Source organism: Colias croceus, chromosome 15 (assembly GCF_905220415.1).
Source record: "Colias croceus chromosome 15, ilColCroc2.1".
NCBI lineage: Eukaryota > Metazoa > Arthropoda > Insecta > Lepidoptera > Pieridae > Colias > Colias croceus.
In genome coordinates, this window is record NC_059551.1 from 9,092,215 (window position 1) to 9,120,168 (window position 27,954).

At 35.0% G+C, this 27,954-nt stretch overlaps 2 protein-coding genes across 4 annotated transcripts; both read left to right on the forward strand.

Annotated features, from left to right (window-relative positions):
• The first annotated feature begins 1,049 nt into the window (after positions 1 to 1,049).
• On the forward strand, positions 1,050 to 13,025 carry LOC123698149 (slowpoke-binding protein). Of its 3 annotated transcripts, XM_045644748.1 has the most exons (11): positions 1,050 to 1,559; positions 2,595 to 2,718; positions 3,036 to 3,107; positions 3,793 to 3,895; positions 4,255 to 4,271; positions 4,611 to 4,779; positions 5,544 to 5,725; positions 7,295 to 7,466; positions 9,535 to 9,651; positions 12,080 to 12,441; positions 12,887 to 13,025. In XM_045644748.1, the coding sequence occupies exons 1-11, from the start codon at positions 1,313 to 1,315 to the stop codon at positions 12,930 to 12,932; spliced, it is 1,611 nt and encodes a 536-aa protein (XP_045500704.1). In that variant the 5' UTR covers positions 1,050 to 1,312; the 3' UTR covers positions 12,933 to 13,025. The 3 variants fall into 3 exon arrangements, with proteins under 3 accessions (XP_045500704.1, XP_045500703.1, XP_045500705.1); XM_045644747.1 differs by lacking the exon at positions 4,255 to 4,271 and having other exon boundaries at positions 4,594 to 4,779; XM_045644749.1 differs by lacking the exon at positions 4,255 to 4,271 and having other exon boundaries at positions 2,682 to 2,718; positions 4,594 to 4,779.
• A 333-nt stretch (positions 13,026 to 13,358) lies between these two features.
• Positions 13,359 to 17,056, forward strand: LOC123697937 (mitochondrial 2-oxoglutarate/malate carrier protein-like). Its single transcript, XM_045644515.1, has 6 exons — positions 13,359 to 13,501; positions 13,914 to 14,138; positions 14,869 to 15,042; positions 15,603 to 15,705; positions 16,000 to 16,118; positions 16,407 to 17,056. The coding sequence occupies exons 1-6, from the start codon at positions 13,434 to 13,436 to the stop codon at positions 16,585 to 16,587; spliced, it is 870 nt and encodes a 289-aa protein (XP_045500471.1). The 5' UTR covers positions 13,359 to 13,433; the 3' UTR covers positions 16,588 to 17,056.
• The last annotated feature ends 10,898 nt before the right edge of the window (positions 17,057 to 27,954 follow it).

The following is a 27,954-nucleotide window of genomic DNA, read 5'->3' on the forward strand; positions in this document are numbered from 1 at the left end:
CAAAAGTATAGCTATCCCGCTCTATTATTATCCTGACAAAAATGATAAACATCAAAGATAGTCTTTACATCACTTCACTAACACACCAGTTTCAGGAAATTTTTCCATAAATTTCTTTACAGACTCTTTTGGAGCATTATTGTGACCCCAAGTTAATCGTAATTTGCGTACTGTAGCCGCAAAACTTTCAACAGTTTGGTAAAAAAAAATCACAATGAGAATGCGTCTTAGGAATGCGTTGATCCTACGTTTACATACCGTTCCATTTTTACTAGTACTACCTATTATATATTCTGTGCTTGTATTATAAAAATAATAATTTTGAAATGTCAACAATGACACTTCGAATGGCGCCAAATTTAAATCTTGCGTTCTTGTTGGGACACCCTATAGTTAGAAATAATTGCATAAGACAGACGTTATTATTGGATTATTGGATTAGCGTCTAATAAATTATACGTTCGATTAACTTATGTTTAAAGCTAATCTCATTGACTTGATATATACTATTGTAATTAACTTATCGTGTAACGAGTAATTGAAATAGACAATTCCATATGGTAAGTAGTAGTTAGATATTCGTATTTAATATTTTAATTCAATAACGTTTAGTTAAAAAAAATGTAATTTATGGCAAACAGTTCTACAAATTATTATGTTAATAGGGAGAAAAGTCAGCCAAGACTCACATATCCAAGTCAAAATAACAATAAAAGGGTATATGGTACCCACCAGATTAAAACACCACTATATTGTTTTAGATTGCAAATTGTATTAAAATATTAGATTAATTAGGTACTCAATTTAAAGAAATAAATATATAGTTTAGGATTATGAGTACCTAAGTTACTCTGTAATTAAACTAACTAGAATAAATCGTATAAATATCTCATTATATTTTCATATCCTATTAATCAACTAATACATTAAAACTACAACATTGTAATACACTTTTCGTATCGTTTTCGATCCTAGAGAGCACAGAATGTACCCATATTATAGGTACGTGGGAGTTACAAGTTAGCTTAACAGCACTTAAAGGTCTTCAATTAGTTGAACTATAATGACATATTCTCTCGGACCGCTCTATAAACGTGTCGGCTTGTATACGTATAATATTCTATATTCCATAAGACCGTAATACCTCTGTTCGCTATATATTAATGCTCATAAAAACTTAATCAGATTATACTTGTTGAGACATCTTCAAATAATAATCATACTTGTACAGTGTACGGTACATAGCGAGGAAAGCGTCGAGGCGAGCAAAATTGGGAAGCTACGTTTTTTGCGGGGAAAAATAATTGTCAAGATGTTCAACTTGTACCAGCACATGAAGGCGACGAACGAGGGGAAGGAACTGCGGGAGCCGGAGACCACGGGCCACGACCGGTTCTACCAGGAGCGGCCGAGGTCCAGTTATAGGAAAAAGAAACGTCGAGGGTCGTGTAGAAGGGCGCAGTCAGCGGCGGAATTGAACCCGGAGTCTGTCGCTGCGGCTAATAAGAGGAATGCGTTTCGTATCCGCTCCGTGTCATCTGATAAAGAGGAAAGCGAAGGTGAATTTTTAAGCTAATTCATAGGGTAATTTAATATGTGATGTGATGATGTGGACTGTGGTGCTTGTAAAAATAAATTAAATGCAGTCGCTTATAGTGATAACAAGAGCCAAGAACTTGATTTCTGATGCTGAATGCGATTCAAGATAGATCTTCAAAATCGGTTACATCTACAATCTTAATGTTCTCGTCATTACTGAAAATTTATATAACTTTTCTAATTTTTTTGATTGTGCTTATTAAATATTTAATTAATCGTCAAAAGGACCGTTGAATTCATAATAGAAACCTAACAAAACAATTTTAAACAATATCAGTGTTTTTTATGGAATCAATCGGTCGTGTTTCTTTCTTAATTTTATCTGTTCCAAATTACAATATCATGCCTTGTTATCTAAGCGTATAGGAATGCTATATGCTATGTGTTAGCATAATATAGAAATTACAAAAAAGAAAACAAAATTTTTTTTTACCTGTTATTCTGAATCGCTTGGTTTAAAATTTTAATCTCGATTATGCCATTTCATCAGGCCATCTTAATTGAATTAAAATTAAAAATCGTTTTATTACAATGTTCGCATAACAGTACAAGCACAAAGTGATCAATTATGTCAATCTTTCATAATTAAAGTGATATAGTTAATACTTAATACCTACATACAATTTTAAAATAATTCTGGTACATAGTATAAACAAAAGTCGCGTCTAGGTCTGTGTATCTATATAAAAGTACGCAACCGATTTTGATGCGGTTTTTTTTAGATAGAGTTTTACTAGGAAATAACTACATAACCCATTGAGCCCCAAGCGGCCCGATCGGTCCCAGACACAATAGATTTTCTATTTACAATAGATTACATACACAATATTCCGGGGCCTGAGTTATTAAATGATATTTCTGTGGGTTCGATTCCCACCACAGAAAGATAAGATTATGTACAATTTTCATACTTGTATAGAAATATTTACGATTTTTTTATCATTTTGCAAATCTCCCATTAGTTAAAACATCTGAATTTTTATTATGTATTCTAGACGAAAATTCTGATCGCACACCGCTTGTTGCACAGAAAATAGATTCTTTAGCAAAGTTATTGTTCAATAAGTCAATTATGGGTTCAGGGTCCGACAAGAACTCGCCGTCGGAGGCCTCGCCTAAGTAAGTATTATTTTATTATTACAGTATTTAATTAGCGTGCTATATAGTTTGGAATTTAAATGTCTATGTGTATATTTCTTCTGTGTGTAATGTGTTTGTCAGTCAACACCTCCTAAACCACTGAACCGATTGTGTGTCGACTCTTCAGCTATTGGAGAATGATTTAGGTTTACATATTTTCGACATCGAGGAAAGTCGCGGCAACAGCTAGTATACTTACAAAAATTGTAGACTTTATTACATTTGAACAATTTTCTAATTCCTAATTCCTATTTACTGTACAGCTAGTGTGTATTTATTAATTTTCCACTGGCCAGGTATCCTGAGTGTACCATCGAGACTGGAGCGGCGATGGCTATATGCTCCGAATATCTATCAAAAACGCCTAGGTAATTAATTTAATAAATATACCTACTTCTATAAAATTCATTCAAATATTATCCAGAATAATCTTTTACGAGTCATATAATAAATAGGCTACCTCGATAAATGGGCTAGCTTACACTGAAAGAATTCAAATCGGACGAGTAGTTCCTGAGATTAGCGCGTTCAAACAAACAAACAAACATACTCTGATACTCTTTATATTATTAGTATAGATGAGTAGTTATAATTTATAAAAGCTTAAGAAAACTAAACGACAACATTATATAGATAATTATTATGCAATTTAATTTCATTGAAATTACGTAGGCAAGTGAAACCCCGTCACAAACTAATCTTCTTAGATGCATAAAATAATACTTTTATATTGCTCAGTACGCAAAATTTAACTCTTTAGTTCGTATTTTTTAACAAAACCGCCTTCAAATTGTAAAAAAAAATAAATATGAGATGATTGGATCGTAATTTTTTGATTTGGTGACAATTTAGAGCATTTACCTCTCCGAGGTGTGCAAAACAATGATCCAATCAGTTCTTCCTGTCAAAAACTGAAGTATCGAACCCAAAAACACAAAAAAAAGATACAGTCGAATTGTGATCCTTTTTTAAAGTCTATTGAAAAAATATAGTCACAATTAAAATACAGAATATATATTTTAAAACAGAATATTATATTTTATTATATTCCAGATATGTCCTACTTCATCCATTAAGCTCAATAGGATATCGCTCCAACAAGCACTGGTTCGCGATACACGACAACTCTATAAAAACAGAAAGACTGCTTACATTGGTGAGTGTCTTAGATCATTGAGTGTATATATTGCACTTTGCAAAATTGCAATAAACACGATTAGCACACAATACTTATAGTTAAAATAAGATAATTTCAAACACAACAATATATGTACAGTTAATTCAAAATTACTATATTATACTAAAACTATGATACAAAGAAGCTAAAAAGTGGGGCCAAAATTGCAACACGAAATAATTTTTCAAATCGGACCAGTAGTTTCTGAGATTAGCGCGTTCAAACAAAACTCTTCAGTTTTATAATATTAGTGTAGATTATATTTTAATTTTTTAATCGTTCCTAGAAACACTACAAAAGCCTGCTTCTACTAAATACATAACCTTCCTTTTCTATAGGTGCCCCTAACAAGCAAGTGTTTTAATTTAATAGTTTTTAACATTCACAAATATATTTATTATTAAACTAGCGGTCGGCCCCGGCTTCGCCCGTGGTACATTTTTACGTTTTCTCTCCATAAGAACCATCCTCGTACTTCAAGAAATGTAATAAAAAAAGAATTAACGAAATCGGTTCAGTTGTTCTAGAGTTATGCGCTATTACCAACACATTTTGCGATTCATTTTTATATTATAGATTATATTTTAATCGTTCCTGGAAATACAAAATGTTACTACGATACAATTAATAAATGAATTGTGAATTTTTGTATTTACGTTACCGTCCTTTTCCCTCAGGTACCTTTAACAAGTAAATGCCCAATAGACCCCAACGAGCGGACCCAGACCCTCATCATGGAGCTGTTCCGAGCCCTCCACCACCCTTACATTTACCCCGTTTTGGACCTAGAGATGTGCAATGGTCATGCGTTGGCTGTTCTGCCGTTTAATGTTAAGGGGAGCTTGAAGGATTTGTTGTATAAGGTTGGTACCGAGAGTATAATAAATAAATAAATAAAATTCATTTATTTCAGGCCACATAGCCCAAATAAATATACTTAGTAAAAGTTCTTTTTTCTAAAAATTGGTATGTGTTTGTAGGTAGAGCAATGCATGCAAAAATTATCTCGTCTCGCAATTTTATTATACCACAAACACAAATCACAATTATATTCTATATGTTGTCAATTACTTATAAATTTTTAATTTATATAATACTAGGTTTCCGCCCGCGGCTTAGCCCGCGCAGTCAAAGAAAAACCCGCATAGTTCCCGTTCCCGTGGGATTTCCGGGATTGCGTTATTTTCCCGGGATAAAAAGTAGCCTATGTCCTTTCTCGGGTATCAAAATATCTCCATACCAAATTTCATGAAAATTGGTTCTGTAGTTTAGGCGTGATTGAATAACAGACAGACAGACAGAGTTACTTTCGCATTTATAATATTAAATAATAATATATAGTATAAAGTATCATGGACCCAATAAATATAAAGTATGGATAAAGTTTAAGGTTGATTTAAGATCATAAAATTACGCAAAAAGGCCGTTTATAACAATATTTTGCCAAATAGTAAAAATATTATATACGGGAATGTTGCTATACTATCGATTTATAAGAAACAAATCGAGTTAAAAATGTCGTAAACAATTATTTTGGTATGGTTTCCACTTTCCTCAAATAGATTTTAACTACATTGTATTATAATCCTATCTAGTCCAACTTAATGGTATCAAATAATTATTTCAGAGTACATGGAGCGACGAATATTTCAAGAAATACACAACAGTAGGGACAGGGCTGCCAGCTTCACAGGTGGCGAGGTTTGGTCGACAAATACTCGAAGGGTTACTCTTTCTGAAGGATAAGGGATTCCCACCCTTCACGCATTTGCATTCTGGGAACGTGATCATTCAAAATGGCGTAGCACGGTGAGTATGAATTGTTGGAGAAATGACGATTTTTGTAGTTTTATAAAATCCGTTGAAAATATTTATAGCATCGATAGAGAAAGGTACGTACTTGATATTCTATTGTTAGACGTAACTTTTGATTTTAATAATTTTGTGGATGAATAGTTGTCACCATTTCCTGTCAAAACATGTTTAGCTATCGAATACTATTTTATTGTCACTTTCCTTTGACTCGTGGCGCATTCGTACGAATCGTGCCCGGGGGGGGGGGGGGGGCACGTTGTTTATACAACGTTCGACCCAACTACCCTCACTTTGCTAATAGTCGTTGACTTGCTGCGATTTGTTATCAACTAAGTAGGTACCTACATCAATTGTGTAGCTGTGTAGAATCGCAGTACATTCTTATTACATTCAAACTGATATTTAACCCGGCCTCGCGTGTTATTTCTTACACTAATATTTTCAGTAAGCTGTTTTATATGTTTGATGATGCCTTACTTTGACATATAGAAAATAAACGAGGACTATAAAAGGGCTGATAGACGTACGAACTTTAAAGTCGCGGTTTTAAAGTTCGCGTACTTACTCGGCTCGCGGCGGTGACAGACGTGCGAGCCAAGGCGGGCTTCGAGTAAAATTTCAAACATGTTGGATCGTCAACGAACTTACTCGACGGTTTTTAAGTACGCGTACTTGGGGTGACACACGAGCGAAAAAGGTCGTCGAGCCACAAGTTCGCGTACTTACTCGTACGTCTGTCACCCCTTTAATATTCAATATTTATTTTTAGCATTTGCTATAAATGTTATAGGAATGAAATTTATAGGAATGATAGGAATGAAATTTTAGCATTTGCTATAAATGTTATAGGTATTCTCATTCATCTATATAAATAAAACTCAAAGGTGACTGATATAGAAAGTATATGCCTATGTTCAACGCACAGCCCAAACCACTGGACGAATCGGGCTTAAATTTGGCATGCAGGTAGATGTTAGGACGTAGGCATCCGCTAAGAAAGGATTTCCCGAAATTCTTGCGGGAACGGGGAAAAACGGGGATGCACGTGCACGTACAAAGTCGTGGGCGGAAGCTAGTAGATAAATAAATTTAAATTAAATTCTATTTTAGAATGATAAAGTATTATATTGCACGACTGTCGGTCGTATTCTTCTTCATCAAATTATAGTCAGTGGTGAATCTTAGGTAACTAGTCACCACCAAATGGTCTCAGTTCATCTGCTTTTTACTTGTTCTGAAACAAAAATATATAGGTTAAGATATCCATTTACATTCAATCCATTCATTGTAATTTTTAAGTGAATCCTGCTTTTAGAAGTATAACTTCATCTACACTAATATTATAAAGAGGAAAACTTTGTTTGTTTGTTTGATTGTTATGAATAGGCTCATAAACTACTGGACCGATTTTGATGAAATTCGGCACAGGCAATCTTTAGACCCTGAGAAAGAACATAGGCATATACTTTTTATTGCAAAATATGTACCACAGGTGAAGCCGGGGCGGACCGCTAGTGTAGAATATACGCTTGATTTATGAATAAATATTTTTTACTTTTCTAGTATCTGCGGGCTAGAAAATACGCTGATAGGAGCTGCCCCCCGCCCCCCCAACTCAGTCGCTGTCTCTCAGCACGCTGAGACGCTGTCCCTGGGCCACGTGCTGTTCGAGATGTGTGCGGCTGCTGAGACTGACTTCTCTCTGCTGCCGGACCTACAGGCTGGCTATCCACAGGTATGAAAGTATTCACTAATATTATATTGCGGAAGAGTTTGTTTGTTTGAACGCGCTAATCTCGGGAACTACTGGATCCGATTTGAAAAATTATTTAGCTGTTAGATAGCCCATTTATCGAGGAAGGTTATCCATACTAATATTATAAATGCGAAAGTAACTCTGTCTGTTTGTCTGTTACTCAATCACGCCTAAACTACTGAACCAATTTGCATGAAATTTGGTATGGAGATATTTTAATACCCAAGAAAGGACATAGGCTACCTTTTATTGCGAAATATGTACCACGGGCGAAGCCGGGGCGGACCACTAGTAGGCTATATTTTAAATATGGATGGACGTAGGCAATTACATTTTGCTACTTTATTATTTGGGTTGATGCACAAAAAAATACCATCATACCTATATGAAAAATTAGCTTGGTTAGGTCAACGAAGCGACCTAAAATACAAAACCAGATTTGCCAGCATAAAGCTTTCGGTTCCCATGCACCACACTGCATCTTTTAGAGGCGGTTTCACATACAGCGCCACTAAGTGCTGGAACAACCTTCCACCACCCCTGTCTGAAGTAAAAACTATCACAAACTTTCGTTTTAAATATAAAAAACATTTATTAAATACGCTGTACCAGCCTTAGTGTCGTTGATGTTTCCCGCTGTATTTGTATATTTCTACGCATTTAATATAATACTTGTTATTTTAGTTATTTATTATTCTTAATTTATTACACATTTATTTCTCATACTATATAAGCAGAGTAAGTGCTAATATTAATAAATATATATCACACGTATCACTATTCCATCGTTGTATATACATATATATATTATTCAGATTTGTTATCTATTAATTTATTATAGTCTGTGTTTGTACTTTGCTACAATGCAAAGTACGTAGGTATAAGCTGTAACTCCAATCGTCGCAATCGATAGGGGCTCCTGAAAATCAGTGCTGTTAGTGTTCCTATGGGGCACTACAGCTTCTAACTGAGTAGTCCCTTTTGATAATGGACATTTACCACACAGTTCTTTGTTGTTGTTTTTAGTTACATTTTTTAAGTTTAGTTATAAGGTTTTTTATATTATTTTATTTGTTTTGTTTTAAGTAAGTTTTATTAGTTTTTAAGTTCTATTGGTTTTTTTTTTGTTTTCTTTTTTAATTATGTTTGTTTTTTGTATCTGTGTGGTGTGTTTTATTGTCAATAAATGTTTTTATTATTATTATTATTTACTATATATCATCACGCTTCGACCAACAGGAGCTGAGCCACCTGGGGCATATATTTGTGAATGAACATAGATTTTTGCTCTGTGTCTGGGTGTTTATCTATAGAAGTATTTATATAAAACTGTATATATGTACTAGCTTGCCGCCCGCGGCTTCGCCCGCTTTTTCTAAAACGATTTGAGATTTAAACTATCCTATCTCTCAAGTTGGATCGAACTGCACATGGTCTGCGAATTTTATTATAATCGGTTAAGTGGTGTAGGAGTCAATTGAGGACAAATATTGTGACACGAGATTTATATATATTAAGACTAGATTTCCGCCCGCGGCTTCGCCCGCGTTTGCAAAGGAAAACCCGCATAGTTCCCGTTCCCGTGGGATTTCCGGGATAAAAACTATCCTATGTGTTAATCCAAGTTACCCTCTATATGTGTGCTAAATTTCATTGTAATCGGTTCAGTAGTTTTTACGTGAAAGAGTAACAAACATCCATACCAACATCCATACATCCATACTTACAAACTTTCGCCTTTATAATAGTTATAAGATGTTTATCAGCCATCGTTTCCATAATACAAGCGAAAGAAAGAAAAATTGTTCTGAAATACAAAAAAAAATATGTATACTGTAGGGGCTACTGAAAATCAGCGCTTCACAACAAGTGCAGCACATGCTGAGTAGCGACCCTTTTTAGCACCACACTGATTGGGAATAAGTTCTATTTTTTTTCTTTTTTAATTTGTTGCTTTTGTTTTGTGTTTATTTTTTTTTCCTTTTATTATGTGTGTGGTGTTGAATAAACTTTTCTTCTTCTTCTTCTTCTTCTTCTATATTTGCAGGTTGTGGAAATAATAGAGATGATATTCAGTCCGCGCACACCGAGTCTGCACGAGCTGCTGCTGTGTGAGATGTTCCGCAAGATCGACCTAAGGGAGATGAAGGGCTCCTGCTTGCCGGTAAATAAATTATCACTACTACTACTGTGCCCCCAGTTCACTTGGGGTCAGCTCTCCTCGTCATTCTTCTCCAGAGACCTCGGTTCCGGGTCGTCGAATCATTTACTTGAGCCTTCTTCAGGTCGAATCATTTACTTGAGCCTTCTTCAGGTCTTTGTTCAACAGACATCCAAGTTTGTTGAGGTCTTCCTCGCTTTTTTGGGCCAGAGTTTATGGCCAAGACTCGCTTGGTCATGTGCTCTTCAGGTCTTCTCATCACGTGGCCATACCATTGGAGGCGTCTTTCCGAAAGCTTCTCTTCAATTGATCTGACTTTGAAGCTTCCTCGGATATAAGTGTTTCTCACTCTGTGGGCAAGGGTAACGCCTCCAGATCATCTGAGCATCCTCATTTCCATCCTCAATAAATCATCACTACATATAAAACAAAGTCGCTTTCTCTGTCCCTTTGTCCCTTTGTATGCTTAATCTTTAAAACTATGTTACGGATTTTGATGCGGTTTTTATGCAGTATACATTATCCTCCTGGGGCCTGCGGTCATATATATATTACATAAACAATAAAAAAATATTTCAACGCCATCTTTTGCGTATATGCGGGAATAATACCTCAAATCGATGTAGTGGTATGTCATCCGCTATACTAAACGGTTTTTGGTTTTATAAGTGACAGTGATTTGAAGTATTCTCATTTCGAAGTTGACGGTGGCTGTGCGACGGCAAACACGTGGTCAGTAATCTTACATTTTTAGTGGAACCATTAGTATATTGCAGTATATCTTTGTATATCTAATTATAATAGATATTATTTCTGCAACCGCAATAGTTATTTTGTAAGATAAATCTAAAACTTGTGAAAAATATGAATGTTTTCTTTTATGTCATACTGGTAAGACATTTGGTCTCAATTCTTGCCAAATTGGTATTGGTTACAAGGGCCCCATGTATTACCTATATGACATTATTTAGTTTATGTTACAGATTTTATTATAATTTTCAAGGATTATAAGATACTGAGATCTACCAACACCTGGATGAGTCAAATATTGACCTATATGATGGACCTATGGAGTTTCTTGCCGGTTCTTCTCCATAGATACTGCTTTCCGAATCGGTGGTAAATGTTAATACTGTTATGACGATTCAAAAGTGTTTTTAGAAGAAGTCTAATTTAATAAATAAATGTTTGAGATGAAGATAATCCCCCAAATGATACCGATGAAGCCGCCCAAACACCAGAAAATGAGTCTTCTTCCATTCGTCCAATGAGTATGAGTCACGTCAGTACAGAATCGTCACTATATATGTCATCTTCAGTTGTTGGCAGACCATTTCGGGGACGCACATGACGTGGACCAAGCATTAGAGGAGGCTGACCAAGAGGATGGATTAGAAATAAGACCTATGGGTGGACGTGACAATATAAATACACCGCCGCGCCGGTGCAAAATATTTGAACTGGTTATTTCTCACCCTTAAAAATACCTATCTTTGAACCAAGTTACAAAAAATAGATACAGAACAATAGATAGAATAATAAATATTAGGTTTCAAGTTTAAAAATATATAATAACTAAAAAAACAAGTAGTTTTTCTTCATTTTCATAAACTTATTACACTTGGAACTGGGACCCCCTGTAATATATAAATGACATAAAGAAAATCCAAGTTTTCCACGAAAGATTTTTTTTTCCATTTTTTTTAATATCTATAATTGCATTAGAACAGATACAGCTAATTTTTATTAAAAAAGAAAGAAAAAAAAATCCTGGGTCTCAGGAGGTTATATATTACTAGCTTACCGCCCGCGGCTTCGCTTTGTCTAAAACATAATAAATTATATACTAAAACCTTCCTAAATTGACTATCTATTAAAAAAAACCGCATCAAAATCCGTTGCGTAGTTTGAAAGATTTAAGCATACAAAGGGATATAGGGACAGAGAAAGCGACTTACTTTGTTTTATAATGTAACTAGTGATGATGATGTTAATTTTAGTTTTGTGTACTTTAATTTTAATTATACGATTTTTATTATATCAACTCGTACCTTTGCAACAGGCTATGGCTGAAAAACAGCGGTGAAAGCACTGGCCTTTTGGTCATTGTTTCCACCATTTGCTGAGTCCATAGGCCTTTTCATAGTAAACTGTTATGTTTCTTGTGTATTTTTTTAAGCTTTTACATAGCTTCTATCGCGGGCCTTGAGCGCGGGGACCGAATAGAGAAATTCCGTAACGAAAAACCTCACGCTCCCCACTCCGACGGGCGGAGGTGTGGCTTGAAGGCATAACATGCAATAGCTTTACCGCGGCAGTCCCCGAGTGACACACGTCGTTTTTGTGTTTGATTTTTACTGCAAATTAATTCTAATTATTCTATTCTTCTATTCTATTCTAACGCTTCTTGCGATATCGATTTCTGTTACAGAATTTCAGCCAACGCCTTTCCCACTCCTGTTTATCCCTACTCAACGAAGTGTCCCGTGCTCAGCCCCGGGTACAGGACACCCGGGAGCCCCGGGACTTTGGGGCCATGTCCCGGGACACGAGGTCGTTTGGGGACACTCCCCCGGGGACACTGTTTGACACGAGGGGAGACTACACTACGAGGGGAGACTACACAAGGGGAGACTATACTCCTTCAAAGGAAGACTACACTCCTACAAGGGGAGACTTCACTACGAGGGGAGACTATACTCCTACAAGGGGAGACTATACTCCTCCCAGGATATTGAGGGGAGACTACACTCCTCCAAGACGTATTGAGTCACCAGAGACACCTCCTCGAAGGTAAGAAAGCTTTCTTTTTAGGTATAAGCCTTTTCGACACTCATAGGGGAGACTACACTCCGCCGAGGATATTGAGGGGAGACTGACTTAGATTTATTTTTACGTAGATTGTATGGATATGCGTCTTTGGATGGAGCGATTAAAAATAAATATGTAAATATGTATAATTACACTAGCTTTTCTCCCACGGTTTCACCCGAGTTTTCAAAGAAAAAGCATAGGTAGTTCCCGTTCCCGTGGGATTTCCGGGATACAACCTATCCTATGTGTTAATTCAAGTTACCCTCTATATGTGTGCTAAATTTCATTGTAATCGGTTCAGTAGTATTTGCATGAAAGAGTAACAAACACACACACACACACACACATCCTCACAAACTTTCACATTTATAATATTAGTGTGATTTATTTATATTTATATTAATACATAATACTTTATTTTCAGACGTAACCTGTTCCACCAAGACTCGACAGAATCGTGGCCGTGGTAACTCAGCATTAGGTTAATAATTGAGAATTTCTGTATTTGTATTATAATACCTCCTATGTAATATTATAATTAAATATATTTATTGTGAATTAAACATTGTTTTATTTTTCCGTGATTTTACCCCATAAGACAATTAATATAAAAAAAAACTCTGACAATACAATACAAAGTACACATACAGAAGAAAATAAAGGGAAAGAGAAAAACATAAGAAACAACATGTTAAATAGGCGGCTTTATCGCTTTCAAGAGATCTCTGCCAAGCAACCTGTGGATAGGATTAGTTTTATGAAATTAAATGAGATAACAAGTCAATACTTGATTAATAAAATATACATAACTACCTTCTTGGTGCTAAAACTAAAAAAAAAGTATAACTTTAACAACATTACCAATCAACTGTCAAACCAATACAATCTATGGAAACTACAATCTAGGAACATAAATAGCAAAAATGTAAAAAAACAATAATACTGAAAGACAGAATAAACAAGGAAAGGAAATGGGTGACAAAGCTGCACCTAAAACTATTCCTGGCTGGCTAAATTTTCTCATCGGAGGTTTGAGTGGGTCAGTAAAACACAGTTTTGTTAAATAATTCGTGCTGTATGCTCTCAACTATATACATTACTTGCTGTAGTGAGTATGTTTACGCGTGGACGAAGATGCGTGTAAAAGCGAGTATTTTTATAGCTTAAGTGTTTATTCATGTTTAACCTATATTTCTGTAAAGTTTCATCCAAACCTGTCCAGTAGATTTTGTGTTATTAGATATTAGATTAATAGAGTAATAAACATCTATTCACACTTACAAACTATTTATAATGTAAGTATGATAAACCATTTTATTCATTAAATATTTTGTCATTTCAATTAGTAAAAATGAAAATATATGATTTTCTGGTAGTTGTTATACCTACAACATATTTTAATTATATTTGATTGCCAAACGTAAATAAAACCCAGAATATATATTATACAGAATGCTAGCAAACGTCATAGTGCAACCAGCCGATCTCGTCAAAACGCGGATGCAACTAGCGGGTCCCAAAAGCAACAGTAGCGTGGGCACAATAGCTAGCGAAATCCTGCGGAAGGAAGGAGTCACTGGCTTCTACACTGGCCTCTCAGCGTCGCTGTTCAGACAGGCTACGTATACTACGGCTAGACTGGGATGCTTCAATGCACTGTTCGATTATTATCAGCAGTAAGATATACTTTTAAATCTTCTTCTTTAGTTCAATAATCCTTCTAATAAACGTGTACTTTTATATAACACAGAAAGAACAGCAATTGCCTTTGACAAAATTATGAACTCCGGGCGCGCCGCACACCAGGCATACATTTGTATCTCGATAATTGTGGCGCCACATTTGAAACGTGACACATTTATCGTCCCCATATATTTGTACGCGAGCACGCACACCGAGGAAACATTTGTAGCGGGCGCACTTTGTGGCGAGACGTAACCGCGCTACACGAATTCAAGATGGAACACGTTCGTTATTTGTGGCGCCACACCAAGAAATCGTCGTCATTAGACGATGATGTCGACATTCTCAAAGCGGTGCGACGCTACAACTGTGCTTCCGATGTGCGCATATACAATACATTTGTAGCAAGCTGAATTGTAGTGCATTGATTGTGGCGACGTAAATGTTCGATGCATGTAGCATGTGGCGCTGGTATGCGGCGCGCTGTGTGTTTGTCTACATACATTCAAAGTTATGTTTCTAGCAGTAGGTACAAGAATAGCAAATGAGAAAATTAATTCCAACGTTTGGTGCATACTGCATCTATTTTTAGTTTCGATTTGATTACAAAGAATATGTATTTGTGTTTGCTTGTGAGTAGGTATCTAGATGTTACATATTATTACACATTACCCATGTCTTGTTATTGTGATTGTACCTTTCATTTGGCAACCTGATTCTCAGAAATCATGGCACACCAAATTTTGGGGCGAAAATATTGCTCGGATGTTTCGCGGGCGGCGTGGGTGCGGTGTTCGGCAACCCGTCAGAGGTGGCCCTCATCAGAATGACAGCTGATGGTCGTCTGCCTCCCGAGCAGAGACGCAACTATAGCAATGTGTTTAATGCACTTTCTAGGTAACGCTATAGTAGTAGTAACATTTTGGTATTAAGTAATCTTATTCACGGTCAAACATTTGTAGAGCATAGGTGTATTACGTAGATGAAAAGATCGGCTAGGAGTTATGTCTAAATGACGCTCTTCGGAAGAGAGCTTCTATACATGCGTTATCAATAAATAGCAACTCAGCAAAATTTTGATATCTCCTAATTTAAAAATTGAAACTGACCTAAGAACATGAGGTTTTTTTTTATTTAACTCGATTAGTACGAGACCTAACAAATTAGACTAGTGACGGTTCAGTTTACAGTAGGAATTTTAAGTAGGTAAAACAAGTCTTAATAACTGCGTTAAAAACAACCGACTTCAAACTTGCACTTGCAACATTTACAAATACAGACAAAAATGCTCATAAAATAAAACCTTCTCCTTTTTTTGAAGTCGGTTAATAACAATTAGCATATGGGCAAAGCTCACAAACGGCTTCGATAATATTTCAATACTTATCTAGCTAACTACATTTTCAGGGACTAAAAACAGAAGTGTACTCGCATATTGCATAATATGATATTTACAGAATAATCAAAGAGGAAGGTGCAGGGACACTAATGCGTGGTGTGACTGCCACCGTCACCAGGGCCATGGTGGTGAATGGAGCACAACTTTCTTCTTACGCGCAAGTAACTACGATCTTATATTTTAACTTTTAATAATTGTATCGCTTTTTCGACGATTATTGCAAAATATCCTTTAGTTGTTTCATAACATACTAGTTGTGCTGTGTGGTTTCACCCGTGGGCAAAAGCCAAAATCAAGTATTTATAAAGCCCATGTGTTATTCTGATGTTAGATGTAATAGGTACTTATATTACTGTAAACTTGCAAAGTTTCATTCAAATCCGTCCATTATTTTTTATGCCAATTCGTTACAAAATACAAACAAACGATAAAATATAGCTAAAAATCATTTGTAGTCACGTGAAGCACTGATTGCCTACATGGGTGACGGCATGCCGCTGCATGCAGTCTGCGCCATGATTTCTGGCCTGATCACCTCGGCTGCGTCCCTACCCGTGGATATTGTGAAAACTAGGTTAGTAGGTAGTTAGGTACTGAACATGTTTTTATTTATAAAAAAAAAAAAAACTTTAATAATAGGATCTTTGAAATATATTGTATGACGAAAGTTGCCTAATGTACTTAATGCGCCTTCCACACTATGCTCCTTGCGCTGCTCATAGTTATTTGCCGCGACGTTGCCCTCTCTTTTATAATAAGGATATAAAATACATATGATACATACAAATGAAAAACAACATTCTACAATAAAAAAAAATAGAATTAATTTTCTGGCAACACTGACGTATAAATTCTGTTTCAGAGTACAAAACGCAACAAAAGGAGCGAGTCAAGTAACTGTTCTAATGAGTGTAATAAAGAACGAAGGTGTTCTAGCGTTGTGGAGCGGATTTCTACCAACTTACGCGAAAATAGGGCCTCATACAATCTTCACATTCATATTCTTAGAACAATTGAAAGCTATGTACTTTAAAATGAATTGAGTGAAAAGTGGCAACTCTAATATATTTGTTTATGGGTAGTCTGTACTCTGTACCATTGTAGCAAAGCGATTGTTGGGTCCAATGTAAGGGGCCCTCTACTTAATGGGCAACGTTGGCCCAACAAATGATCGTCGATGTTGGCCGCTGTTACGGCGATTATGACAAAAAATCTAGAATGACGACCGATCATAGACATTTAGGACCACTATCGTGATCGCCTCTACTCGCCCAACGTTGCCCATTGTGTAGAGGGCCCATATAGCATTTTTAGCCAGTTTCATAATTACTGGATATATTCTGCTTAGCTTATCTGTCAGTTAAAATGACAAAAGATATATGAAAGTATAGTGTTGCCAAAAAATGGTTATCAATGACTTTGTTAGGAAGTTGTGTTCAACTGGCTTCTAAATCTTGTCTGAATCTCAATACATTTGAGCGTATATAATGCGTGCCTGTACTTATTTATAAATGTAAAATGTATACTTACGTTAGTATTTATTAATAACATGTATGTTAGTAAATTAAAGACAGGTAAATAAAAGATAGTTTTCGAATATTTTTTTTATTAAAATATCACACAGCCCAAAATTTTCAAAAAACTAAAACTAATTATTAGCTTATACTTAATAGTAACTACGTTTAAGTTTTAACCTAATAATACATTATTTTTTCTAATCAACCAAAGCACTAATATCTGCTATAATTATTTTCTAAGTAAATATATATATATTTTTATATTATATTAATACGCAACTACAGCTACGTATAAGGTATCTAATTTTTCATCAAATTCAATAGGTATTTCAACTGATTTATGTCAACAAGTTATTAAAATTAATACGAACGAAATTATACAATAAATTGTAACTTATCTATAAATATTAACTTAACCTATGTATGTATAACATTATTATCATATTAGGTACATACGATACGTATCGACATAGTAATAATATTACTATGTCGTATATATTATGTATATAGATTACTAAATAATAAAACTGTATTGTTACGTAGACGGTGCGGGTAACAACACAACGAAGAAGTAAAAAGTACAATATTATGTCAATGTCTATTATGTACTCTATATGTATACAAAATAAACTATATGTATATATAAATAAAATCCGTTTCGCGTGTTCACGGCATCACGTGTGAACGGCTGAACCGATTTCGATAGTTCTTTTTTTTACTATATTCCTTGAAGTACGAGGATGGTTCTTATGTAGAGAAAACGTAAATATGTTCCACGGGCGAAGCCGCGGCCGGGGCTGACCGCTAGTAATAATATAAAAATCCTTCTTATTGACTAATTAGAAGAAACTTGAAGTTTGAACAATATTAAATGAAATTATTTTTTTATGTTATTTTTGAAGTGAAAACTTCTTTAGCGGCGTTGGGTATAAAATCTTAAACTCGCGTCAGGACACGTGGCCTGATCGAAAAAGCGTAAGACGGATTTTTTTTTTACCCCTTATATTCCATGCTTGAGACGGATATCATTCCAAAATATCAAACATGCGTTAATAATCAAGTTTTCACTTCTGCCGGCACTCCCGGAGTGCAACCCGTCTTTTTTTTAAATTGTCTTTATGTACATATATTCATGATAGAGTCGTGATCTTTAAAAAGTGTTTAAAAAGAAATTAAGTTGTTATTACATACTTTCTGATAAAGTGATAATCATATTATCGAGTCTTACTATATAATATTTTTTATTAAATTTCACCTAATTCGATTGATTTGTTTGTTTAATTTAGGAAAACGTGTATATTGCTCAATTAACTAATTTGAAATCTCTATTTTTTTATGATAATTTAGTTTAAGTCGTAGTTTAATTGCCACGGAAGACGCAAAATTGGCAAATTTGGAATTACATATTTTAAACATTTTATTTTACAATGTGCACACAATATTTACATAAAAGTCAGCATATTAACATTACCAAAAGTTTAATACCTACTTGTTCACGGATTTTAGCCATGTAAAAAAAAAATCAGGAGATCAAGAAGATCTAAGAAATAGTAAAATTAAAAATACCTTAAATATTTTATTTAAACAATCAAAACATAAAAACATAGCAATAAATAATGTAAAACACAATGAAACAGCAAGTGTTTTTATATTATTTACATCAGTACAACAAAAAATAAGTCCTGCAGATCACTGTCCTGTCTATTATTCACATAAGTCTGTCAATTCACATTTTATTTCGTTTCCTAAAACAATGCATAGTATGCGTATACATTTCAGACGTAAATAGATTTATCAAATTTTTTCGGCACATCTTACACATTTGTAACCTTAAGAACTTTTTATTTATGCTTTACACATTTGTAGAGCTACGAACATTTAGACACACCAAAAATTCACAAATTTTATTATGCCTTGTTAAAAAACTCTACAGTACAATAACATCTACGGAAGGATGGCTCTATTGAACAGCATATGCGCATGATCATGATGGGACAGCACACTGAATATCAGTCATCCGTAGGCCACCTCCTCCACGATGGTCTCCCAGGAGTCAGTCGACTCTGTCTCCCAGGAGTCGTCGTCTTGGTCCTCCTCATCGTCGTAATATGCTAGCTGGAATTAAGAACATCAAGATTATTACAGGCACATATGATAATAGACCTTGGTATAGAGGTTAACGCGTACAACCGAAGGGTCGTGCGTTTGATTCCTGGTAGAGAGAAAGAAAAAATGTCTCGGTCGGGCAGGATAACGGATCAACTATTTGTCTCTAAAGAAAATCTATCAGTTAGATGCATGCATAACACGGGACCTTACTTTTGCATTAAAGTTATCGTCCTTCCTTTCCTTCATCTATTTATATATAAAATAATGTTAAGTTAGTTACATCACATAAAAGTCAAGAAAGGCTGAAATTTAAATGATCTCTGGTCAGTTGGATTTGTAAAAATATGAAAAATTTACAAAAACCCAGGCGAATCAGGGTAAATCAGGCTAGTTAATAAAAAGCTTTTCAAATTAATCAATATATAATACAATTTGCCATCCTACTAAAATTATAAATGCGAAAGTTTGTGTGGATGGATGTATGCGAATGTATGTTTGTTACTCTTTCACGCAAATATTACTGAACCAATTTACAATCAAATTTAGCACACATATAGCGGCTATAACTTGTATTAACATATAGGGTACCTAGTTTTATCCCGGAAATCCCACGGGAACGGGAGCTATGTGGGTTTTCTTTGAGAACGCGGGCGAAGCCGCGGGCGGTACGCTAGTTGAAGATAAAAAATCAATTACCATAATGAATGCTGAAAACTGTTCTAGAGAGCCATAAAATATCAAATAAGAGACAAACAACACCAATTGCTATCTATCGTCGAAATCAATTTGGCTGTGGTAAGCCAAATACTCAAATCCATTAAGGTGAGTCAATAAGTGATGATTGTGGAAAATGGACAGATGATATGTTTAACAAACAAACATACAATTCACACCTATTAGTCATGTGCTTAGTTTCAATCTTGTACTATAAACTCAACTTTCTTGGAAATGACAATAGGATATTATCAGATACCATTTGGTAGAGAAAAGCTGAAATTATAAAAAGTACACAAATTATACTCGTAGAAGAACCGATGAAAATCATCAGGAAAGGATCTAATGAAAATAAGTTACTCAATTATATTTTGAGCATACGGAATAATAAAAATTTGAAGCAACATGTTGCGGATTTACGCACTTTGATGTTATCAACTTAAAAAAAAAAGTTTCCAGCAAGTCAGCAACATTGTTGTAAACTTTTGTTGTGCAACAGTTTACAACAATGTTGCTGACTTGCTGGAAACTTTTTTTTTTTAGTAAAAAGCGTAAGCTGTAAACTGTTGCTCAACAAAAGGTAACAATGAATACGATGCTTAAATCGGTTAAATACAATCACTCAGATGAAGAGAATAAAAGTGATTAAAACACGTAATAACGATATCATCTAACCACTAATAGCATATAAAAGTGCCAAGCCTACTTCTCTCGCACAATAAATGCCAATAATACTTAAACAATTGAGCGGATCTTGTGCAGAAGTCGAGGTTATTAACTCGCAAGTGCACCACGCTCGCATGCAACCCTTTGTATGAATGTACCGAATGTAATTATTTAATTGATTTAATTATATTGAAAACAATCCTTATACGTATTGGATTGAAACGGGTTGATTTTTTTTTGTGTGGTGTTTCTCAATGTTAGCCAGAAGGGCTTCTACATTTTAACGCGGACGCGTGGGTGAACTGAAGGTTCACCCTGGTAGCGACATGCGCAAGGGCGTCCTCCCTTGACGGGGATCTCGAACCTCGGCTTGGGCTGTCGCGAGTGGAGGAGGCCGGAAGGGCCCTGTTCGGACGGGATTCGGGAGGATTGATGTTTATCCGGGAGTGTTTACATTTTATCTTACAGACATCTTGAAGCTAAAAAAAGGCTATTTTTTTAATCTTGGCTTTAATTTTAAATGCTTAGTGATTTGAATTTTCATTATGTTAAAATTTCAAATTTTCCACACAACATAAGATGAGACGTCTGAACGTGCGTAAGACGCGTAAGATGAACGAAGTTGTATTACGGAGTCAGTTAATAGCATCAGGAAAATATAAAGATTAAACATCAGTAACAAATGCAAATAGTTCAAGCGTCTTTAGGATCGCTCTACCCATCTATTGTTAAAATTTATTCATAGACCTAAACAACCATTTCAAAATGTAATTTGTCGGTCTTTAGACATATTATCTCATACTTGTTTTTTATATTACCTACTTTTATCACTTCTACGTTAATTATGAAATGAACCAGGGTAATTAGCCCATAATACTTTGAAATCTGGCCTTGTGGAATTTTAATAACTCCACATTTAAATTCATATACGCCCGTTATTGCGTATTTCCGGACGTCAATTATTTGAAAATGCAAAAAGTGGCAAATTGACTGTTGTACGCATTATTATTGTTACATTGATGTTCTTCTAATTTATTGCCTTATTATACTGGTCATTCTTTGGTAGTAGACCGACGAGGTAATACATCAAAATATGTTTAATTAGTGTATCGCGATGACGTGTATCGTCACGCGAGCGGAGTTAAAACGTATGCAGTTTAAACACCTCTTGAAGTTGGTGGTAATGAAGCCGTTTGTCTTGTGATAGCTTTTACTTTACTTTAAATTCGTCAAATATCCTCAATTTCGAAAAGTCATCAATCATCAAAATTATCACGGAACTTTGTCAAGAGCACACGAAAAATCTCTAAGCACGCACCAACCTAAAAAAGCATGCAATTACAGTAACTAGATTAGATGTGGTATTTTGTTTCGATACCACTCAAAAAACTTTAGACTTCGCTATCGTAAAAAAATACTCTTAGAGCCAGCGCGCACGAGCAACTTTGTCTCCGCAACTATTTTGTCTCTCCTATCAATTTGTATGGGGAGTTGCGTCGCTACGTGCGCGCACTTTCATACTAGCCCATGGGTGGGAGAGACAAAATAGTTGCGGAGACAAAGTTGCTCGTGCGCGCTGGCTCTTACCGTTAGAAAATCTACATTTGTGCAGATAATATGGGCTATATTTTCTCGCTCTGGATCGAACCGGCCAAAGTTCAAGCCAATGGCTAGTAAAACTATATTATTAACATTACGAAGGTCAAGGTAGAACATCGTACTACATTTTTATCAATACATCTTTATTTGGCAGATCGCAGACCATTCATACCATACTCGGAACATGTTTACTGACGGAACACAAAACCTGATATTAATAAATAACAAAAGAACACGTTTTCTGCATTTTATTTCATAGCCCACTAATTATTTAATTATATTGCATCGAAATCGGATGAAGGAATCAATCAAAGGTAGACAGGCTTGGTTAAAAAATCACGGAAAAAATATATTAATTTATACAGACTAGTGTGATAATTACTTACAATTACATGTGTGTACAACATTGTAACAGAATTTCATGATGCAATATTTTTTTGGTGGAACCTTATACCTAATACGTTACATGGAATTTAATAAATTCTTTTGAAGTCAAATTAACTATATAAAATTGAGCAACAATTTTTCCTACATCGATACTTTATTAAGAGCACTTACAATAGTTTGGGATAGCCAACTCCATAGGATATAATACTGATGTAAGTATCTTACGATATGCTGATAAGTAGCCCTTCAAAATTCATCGTACACGTTCTTTAGCTCCGCGTTTATACTTACAAAGCTGTCTAACAACTTTTGCGTTTTTTGTAGCAAATAGCTGAACATATTATTAGCACGACTTCCTTGTATGGATCGAAAAAAGTCTGGTTCATAAAAACTAGTCTACCGGCGTTTCGCGCGTTAGGAACATATTTAATCATATCTCCTGCCATTTCTTTTGTGTCATGTATAATAAAAATTTTGACAAAAATGAAGGAAAACGAGCTTTGTTCTTTATCAGACTTTGGTGAGTGGTCTTGGGAGTTGGGGGGTTACCATGACGTCTTAAAGCAGTATTATTTCCAGTGCATTCCCATACCGGAAATATGTCATTTTTATGGAAAACTAGCAAACAGGGCGAACTCCGTTTCGCCACCAGAGACACCTTTTCTTTGCTATAAACCTCACGGAGCCCGAAACCTTTCCAACGAATGCAAAACCGTCGAAATCGGTTCGTGCATCACTGAGGAAAACCGGACTTATTTTTATATAGTAGATAATTATTGTAATATTACTTTTGCTATAAACATTATTGTGTTTTCCACCCCCAATTTACGATAATATTCGATCTATATTATAATCGTAATCTCACCTAGCGTCCATCCATTTCCACAAACATTTCTAAACATTTTCTAGACAGGAAATATATTATTTCATCATAGTATGAAAGATCACAATAAATAGTTAAATGAGGTGACTAGGTCATGTATCATCTGTTTGTTTCGATTATTTAGTCAAGATCAGAGTTACCTTAATCCAAATACATAACAAAAATTATTCAGAATATTCAATTACTATTTTTCATATAAATCCATTTGGTATCAGAAAATATTTTTAAGGTAATAAATTGTTCTGGAACACGTAAACATATTGAAAAGATTTTTTTTATATGAATTACTATGTTAAATAAATCCACACTAACAATTCGGGATATAGCGCATCTTCACTACATAGTATAAAACAAAGTCGCTTTCTCTGTCCCTATTTCCCTATGTCCCTTTTTATGCTTAAATCTTTAAAACTACGCAACGGATTTTGATGCCGTTTTTTTTAATAGATCATAGAGTGATTCAAGAGGAAGGTTTTAGTATATAATTTATTAGGTTTTAGACAAAGCTGGCGAAGCCGCGGGCGGTAAGCTAGTAAATAATAAAAAAAAATGAATAAATTATCGATTATTTAGCTACGTAGCACGTGCATAATTTATTTATTTAATGGCACGAGACACATCCGACTATGTTATAAATATCATACTGAGCTTGAGAGGATACTAGGGTTGTTGAGGATTCCTCTTCCGCTTCCTCATAATGCGGAAGTTCCGCAATATTTTGGGTTCCTCAACCGTTACCGCATCCTCAAAAATTAAAAGAAAAAATTCCTCTTCCGCTATCGCTTCCTCAAAATTTAGAGGAAATTTATGAGGATGCTGTAACTACGGCAACGCACTCGCTGCAGCGCGATGCGGGCCGATCCGATCGGGCGGCGAATTTATAATATATCTATACCGTGAAATATGCCAACATTGCCACTTTTTTTAGAATAATTTCAATTTTCTAAAAAATGTTCTATAGAAACGTTAGTATTTTATCTTAGCATATTATGTTTTTCTTAGATCGTGTGCATATATTGTTGTAGCAAACCCTAAGATTTTTTCGATGGTGGGCAATGTTGTCAAATAGAGATCGCTAGAGTATTGGGTAATTTTGCCCACCATTGTAACTTTTGTTTAAAACAACCTTCCGTGGTAATAATAGCATTAATTAAAATACTCTTCAAAAGTTATTTTATAACATATTATGAGTAAAAATATTCTGTGTTTTAGCCATCATGCACAAACTATCACTTGAATTTTCACCATTTTTTGCCCGCGAAATCACACATGATATTCGACGAGTTACGGTAAGTTGCTAATTTAAGTTAGCGACACAAACAATAGGCAGTGTTGTCAGACATATAACCTGTTTTACACCAAATACTATTAATGTTGCCAAAGTATTAAGGTATTTTGCAATTTAAAAATTTTCTTATGAATTGATCTTGGGGCAAAGATAACCTTGTGGGCAATGTTGGCATATTTCACGGTATTATATGTAGGTATACTATTTGTGTCACGAGTCGTACTCTAATAGATGAGCTTTTGTTTATACATATTACTCAACAAAACCTAATCTATCCCAGTAAAGAAGTGTCCTAAATGGATAAGCTTTTGTCGAGATATTTTCAAACATTACATACGAACAAAACCTAGTAGAGTAGAGTCTTCACCATCACTTGAATTTTCACCATTTTTTGCCCGCGAAATCACACATGATATTCGACGAGATACAACAAGTTGCTGATTTAATTAAGCGACACACACAAGAGGCAGTGTTGTCAGACATATTACCTATTTTACACCAAATACTAATTACTAAGTGTAAAGCCATATTATGCCAAAGTATGAAGGTATTTTTGGGGGCAATATTGGCATATTTCACGTAGTAAAAATATCAATATGTACAGACAGGAGAGTGTTTTCGTGTCTTGTTTTAATTTATAATTTTAAAGGTTTTAGTTTTTAATTTTGATTATAATTTTCTATCATCCTCGTCCTCATCCACTTCCTCTTCCGCTTCCTCTTCCGCATCCTCTTCCTCAAAAAAATATCCTCATCCTCATCCGCATCCCCTAAATTTGCGTGTGAAAATTCCTCTTCCTCCTCCTCTTCCTCATAAGCACTTCCTCAACAACCCTAGAGGATACAGATACTAAGATCCTAGTAACAAAAATGGCTGATGTACAACATCGCATAAATGCACACACATCTTCAAAAATGTTTAATCGTCAAAAATGTAGAAATACAAAAAAGTACAAAAAAATAGATTTTTTTGTCTCAAAACCACAATACAAAAATAATTACAATTTGGCTGATATATGAACTACATTATATTATTTTTAAAAAAGGCTTTATCATCAAAAAATTCCAAGCACAAAAAATATACAAAAAATAGTTTTTTTTTCTCAAAAGCACAATATCTATACTAATATTATAATGCTGACGAGTTTGTTAGTTTGTTTGTTTGAACGCGCTAATTTCAGGAACTACTGGTCCGATTTGAATTCGGTGTTAGATAGCCCATTCATCGAGGAAGGCTATAGGTTATAATATATCATCAGGCTAAGACAGAAGCGGAGCCACGCGGGTGAAAACGCGGAGCACAGCTAGTACAAAATGCTATCTACATTAGTCACCTCATTCTCATGCAGCCTGTGCACCGTCTGCACCCTTATCTGGAACATCCAGGCCTGGCCCAGCAGCGCCACTGTCCCGCTGAGGAGGAGCGGCATCGTGAACCTGCACTTCCACGCCAGCCGCATGAGGAACAGGAACAGGCTCTTGCGACCTACCGTCATGGCACTAGAAAAAAAAAACCATTGAACTGACTGAGCATACCTTTTTTGGGTTTATAAAACGCTAAAGTAGACTTATTTTGGCTCTATCTATACATATAATAAATCTGTAGAAGGGTCAATTCTGTACATTGAAAATATTGAAAAAATAAATAGCAGGGGGTGTTACTGGATCGATACCAAACTCAAATATGTGATTAAAAAAAATTTTGTCTGTCTGTCTGTCTGTATGTTCAGGCATCACGTGAAAAGTAACGGTTCGATTTCGATGAAACTTGGTATAATTATACCTTATTATCCTGGGCATAAAATAGGATACTTTTTATCCCGGAAAAATACGTAGAAAAAAATAAATCTTAATTTTTCCGCGCGGACGGAGTCGCGGGCGGAAGCTAGTTGTCAATATAACATATAAAATACACGGGTGGAGAAAACAGTTCTACAAAAATAGCAAGCAGCGGTGGTTGCAAATCATATTATCAATGTTATTTATTTAGATTTTTTGGTAATTTTCCTACATTGAATGTCCTGATAATAATGGACTTCAAATAATTATTCATTAATAAATAATAGTAAATAAATATTTCAGGACAATTTTTACACACGGCACGATCTGATCCCATACTAAGCTATCGTTTGTGTTATGGAAACCAGATGGCTGATAAACATACATATATAATTTTTTAATAAATACTTATATAGGAGATATATTATAGATAATTAACACAGACACAGAGCACACATCTATGTTCACCACACTAATATTTGCCCCGGGTTGGAATCGAACCCACGACCTCAGGCTTGGAAGGCAGGGCCACTACCAACCAAGCCAACCAGTCAGTCATTGAGATGAAGACGTTCAGTACCTAGTTTGGATTGTTTTATTTATATAACCTAGACGGACTTTGCCTTGTCTTCTATTAAACAGGTGAACCTAAAATCATACATTAACTCCTTAATTTTTATTTCAAACAAAAGAGCCTCCCTGTTTCTCGTATACTAACATGAGAGATGTTCTAGAGATATCCGCTTAGCAATATATTTGCCATTTCATTGTTTACATAATATGTATTGCAAAATAAATTAAAGATAGATAAAACTTGACATAGACCTTTGTTATTATTTTGATAACTAAAAGCCGACTGGGGTAATCATTGCTTAAAATCGTTTATATAGTAAATAAATATTCTATATGTATAATTATGAATTCTGGGGTGACAATAAAATTGTATCCATAAAAAAAATCATCAATATTTTTTTAACCCATTGAGCCCCCAGCGGCCCGATCGGTCCACGACACAAAATATTTTCTATTGTGTCTGTGATTCCGGATTACAAACTACAAAGCAGTTTTAGTTGTGCAATTGACATGCGTGCGTCCACAACCACAAGCTAGCCTCAAAACCGCCTATTTTCTAGGAATTACGCATTACAAATTACTTAATATTAAATAGATAGGCAATTCTATTCCAATTACTTTTACCAATATGTATAACAATAGTGGTCCAGTTTTCAACATTGTAAAATAATATAATTACAGTCGGTTTTAAATTGCGCTGTATTATCGAAAACAGGATTCAGATAGTTTGGAAACTACGAGCCTATTGATATGATCAGAAAATTGGTTATTTAAAGGCGATACCATAATTGGTAACTCGTCTTCTTTTAGGATTCGGCGGCTCAACGGCAAAAAACGTGAAAAAGATAAACACGATCCTTTAAAAGCAACGAATAATTTCGAGAATATATTATTAC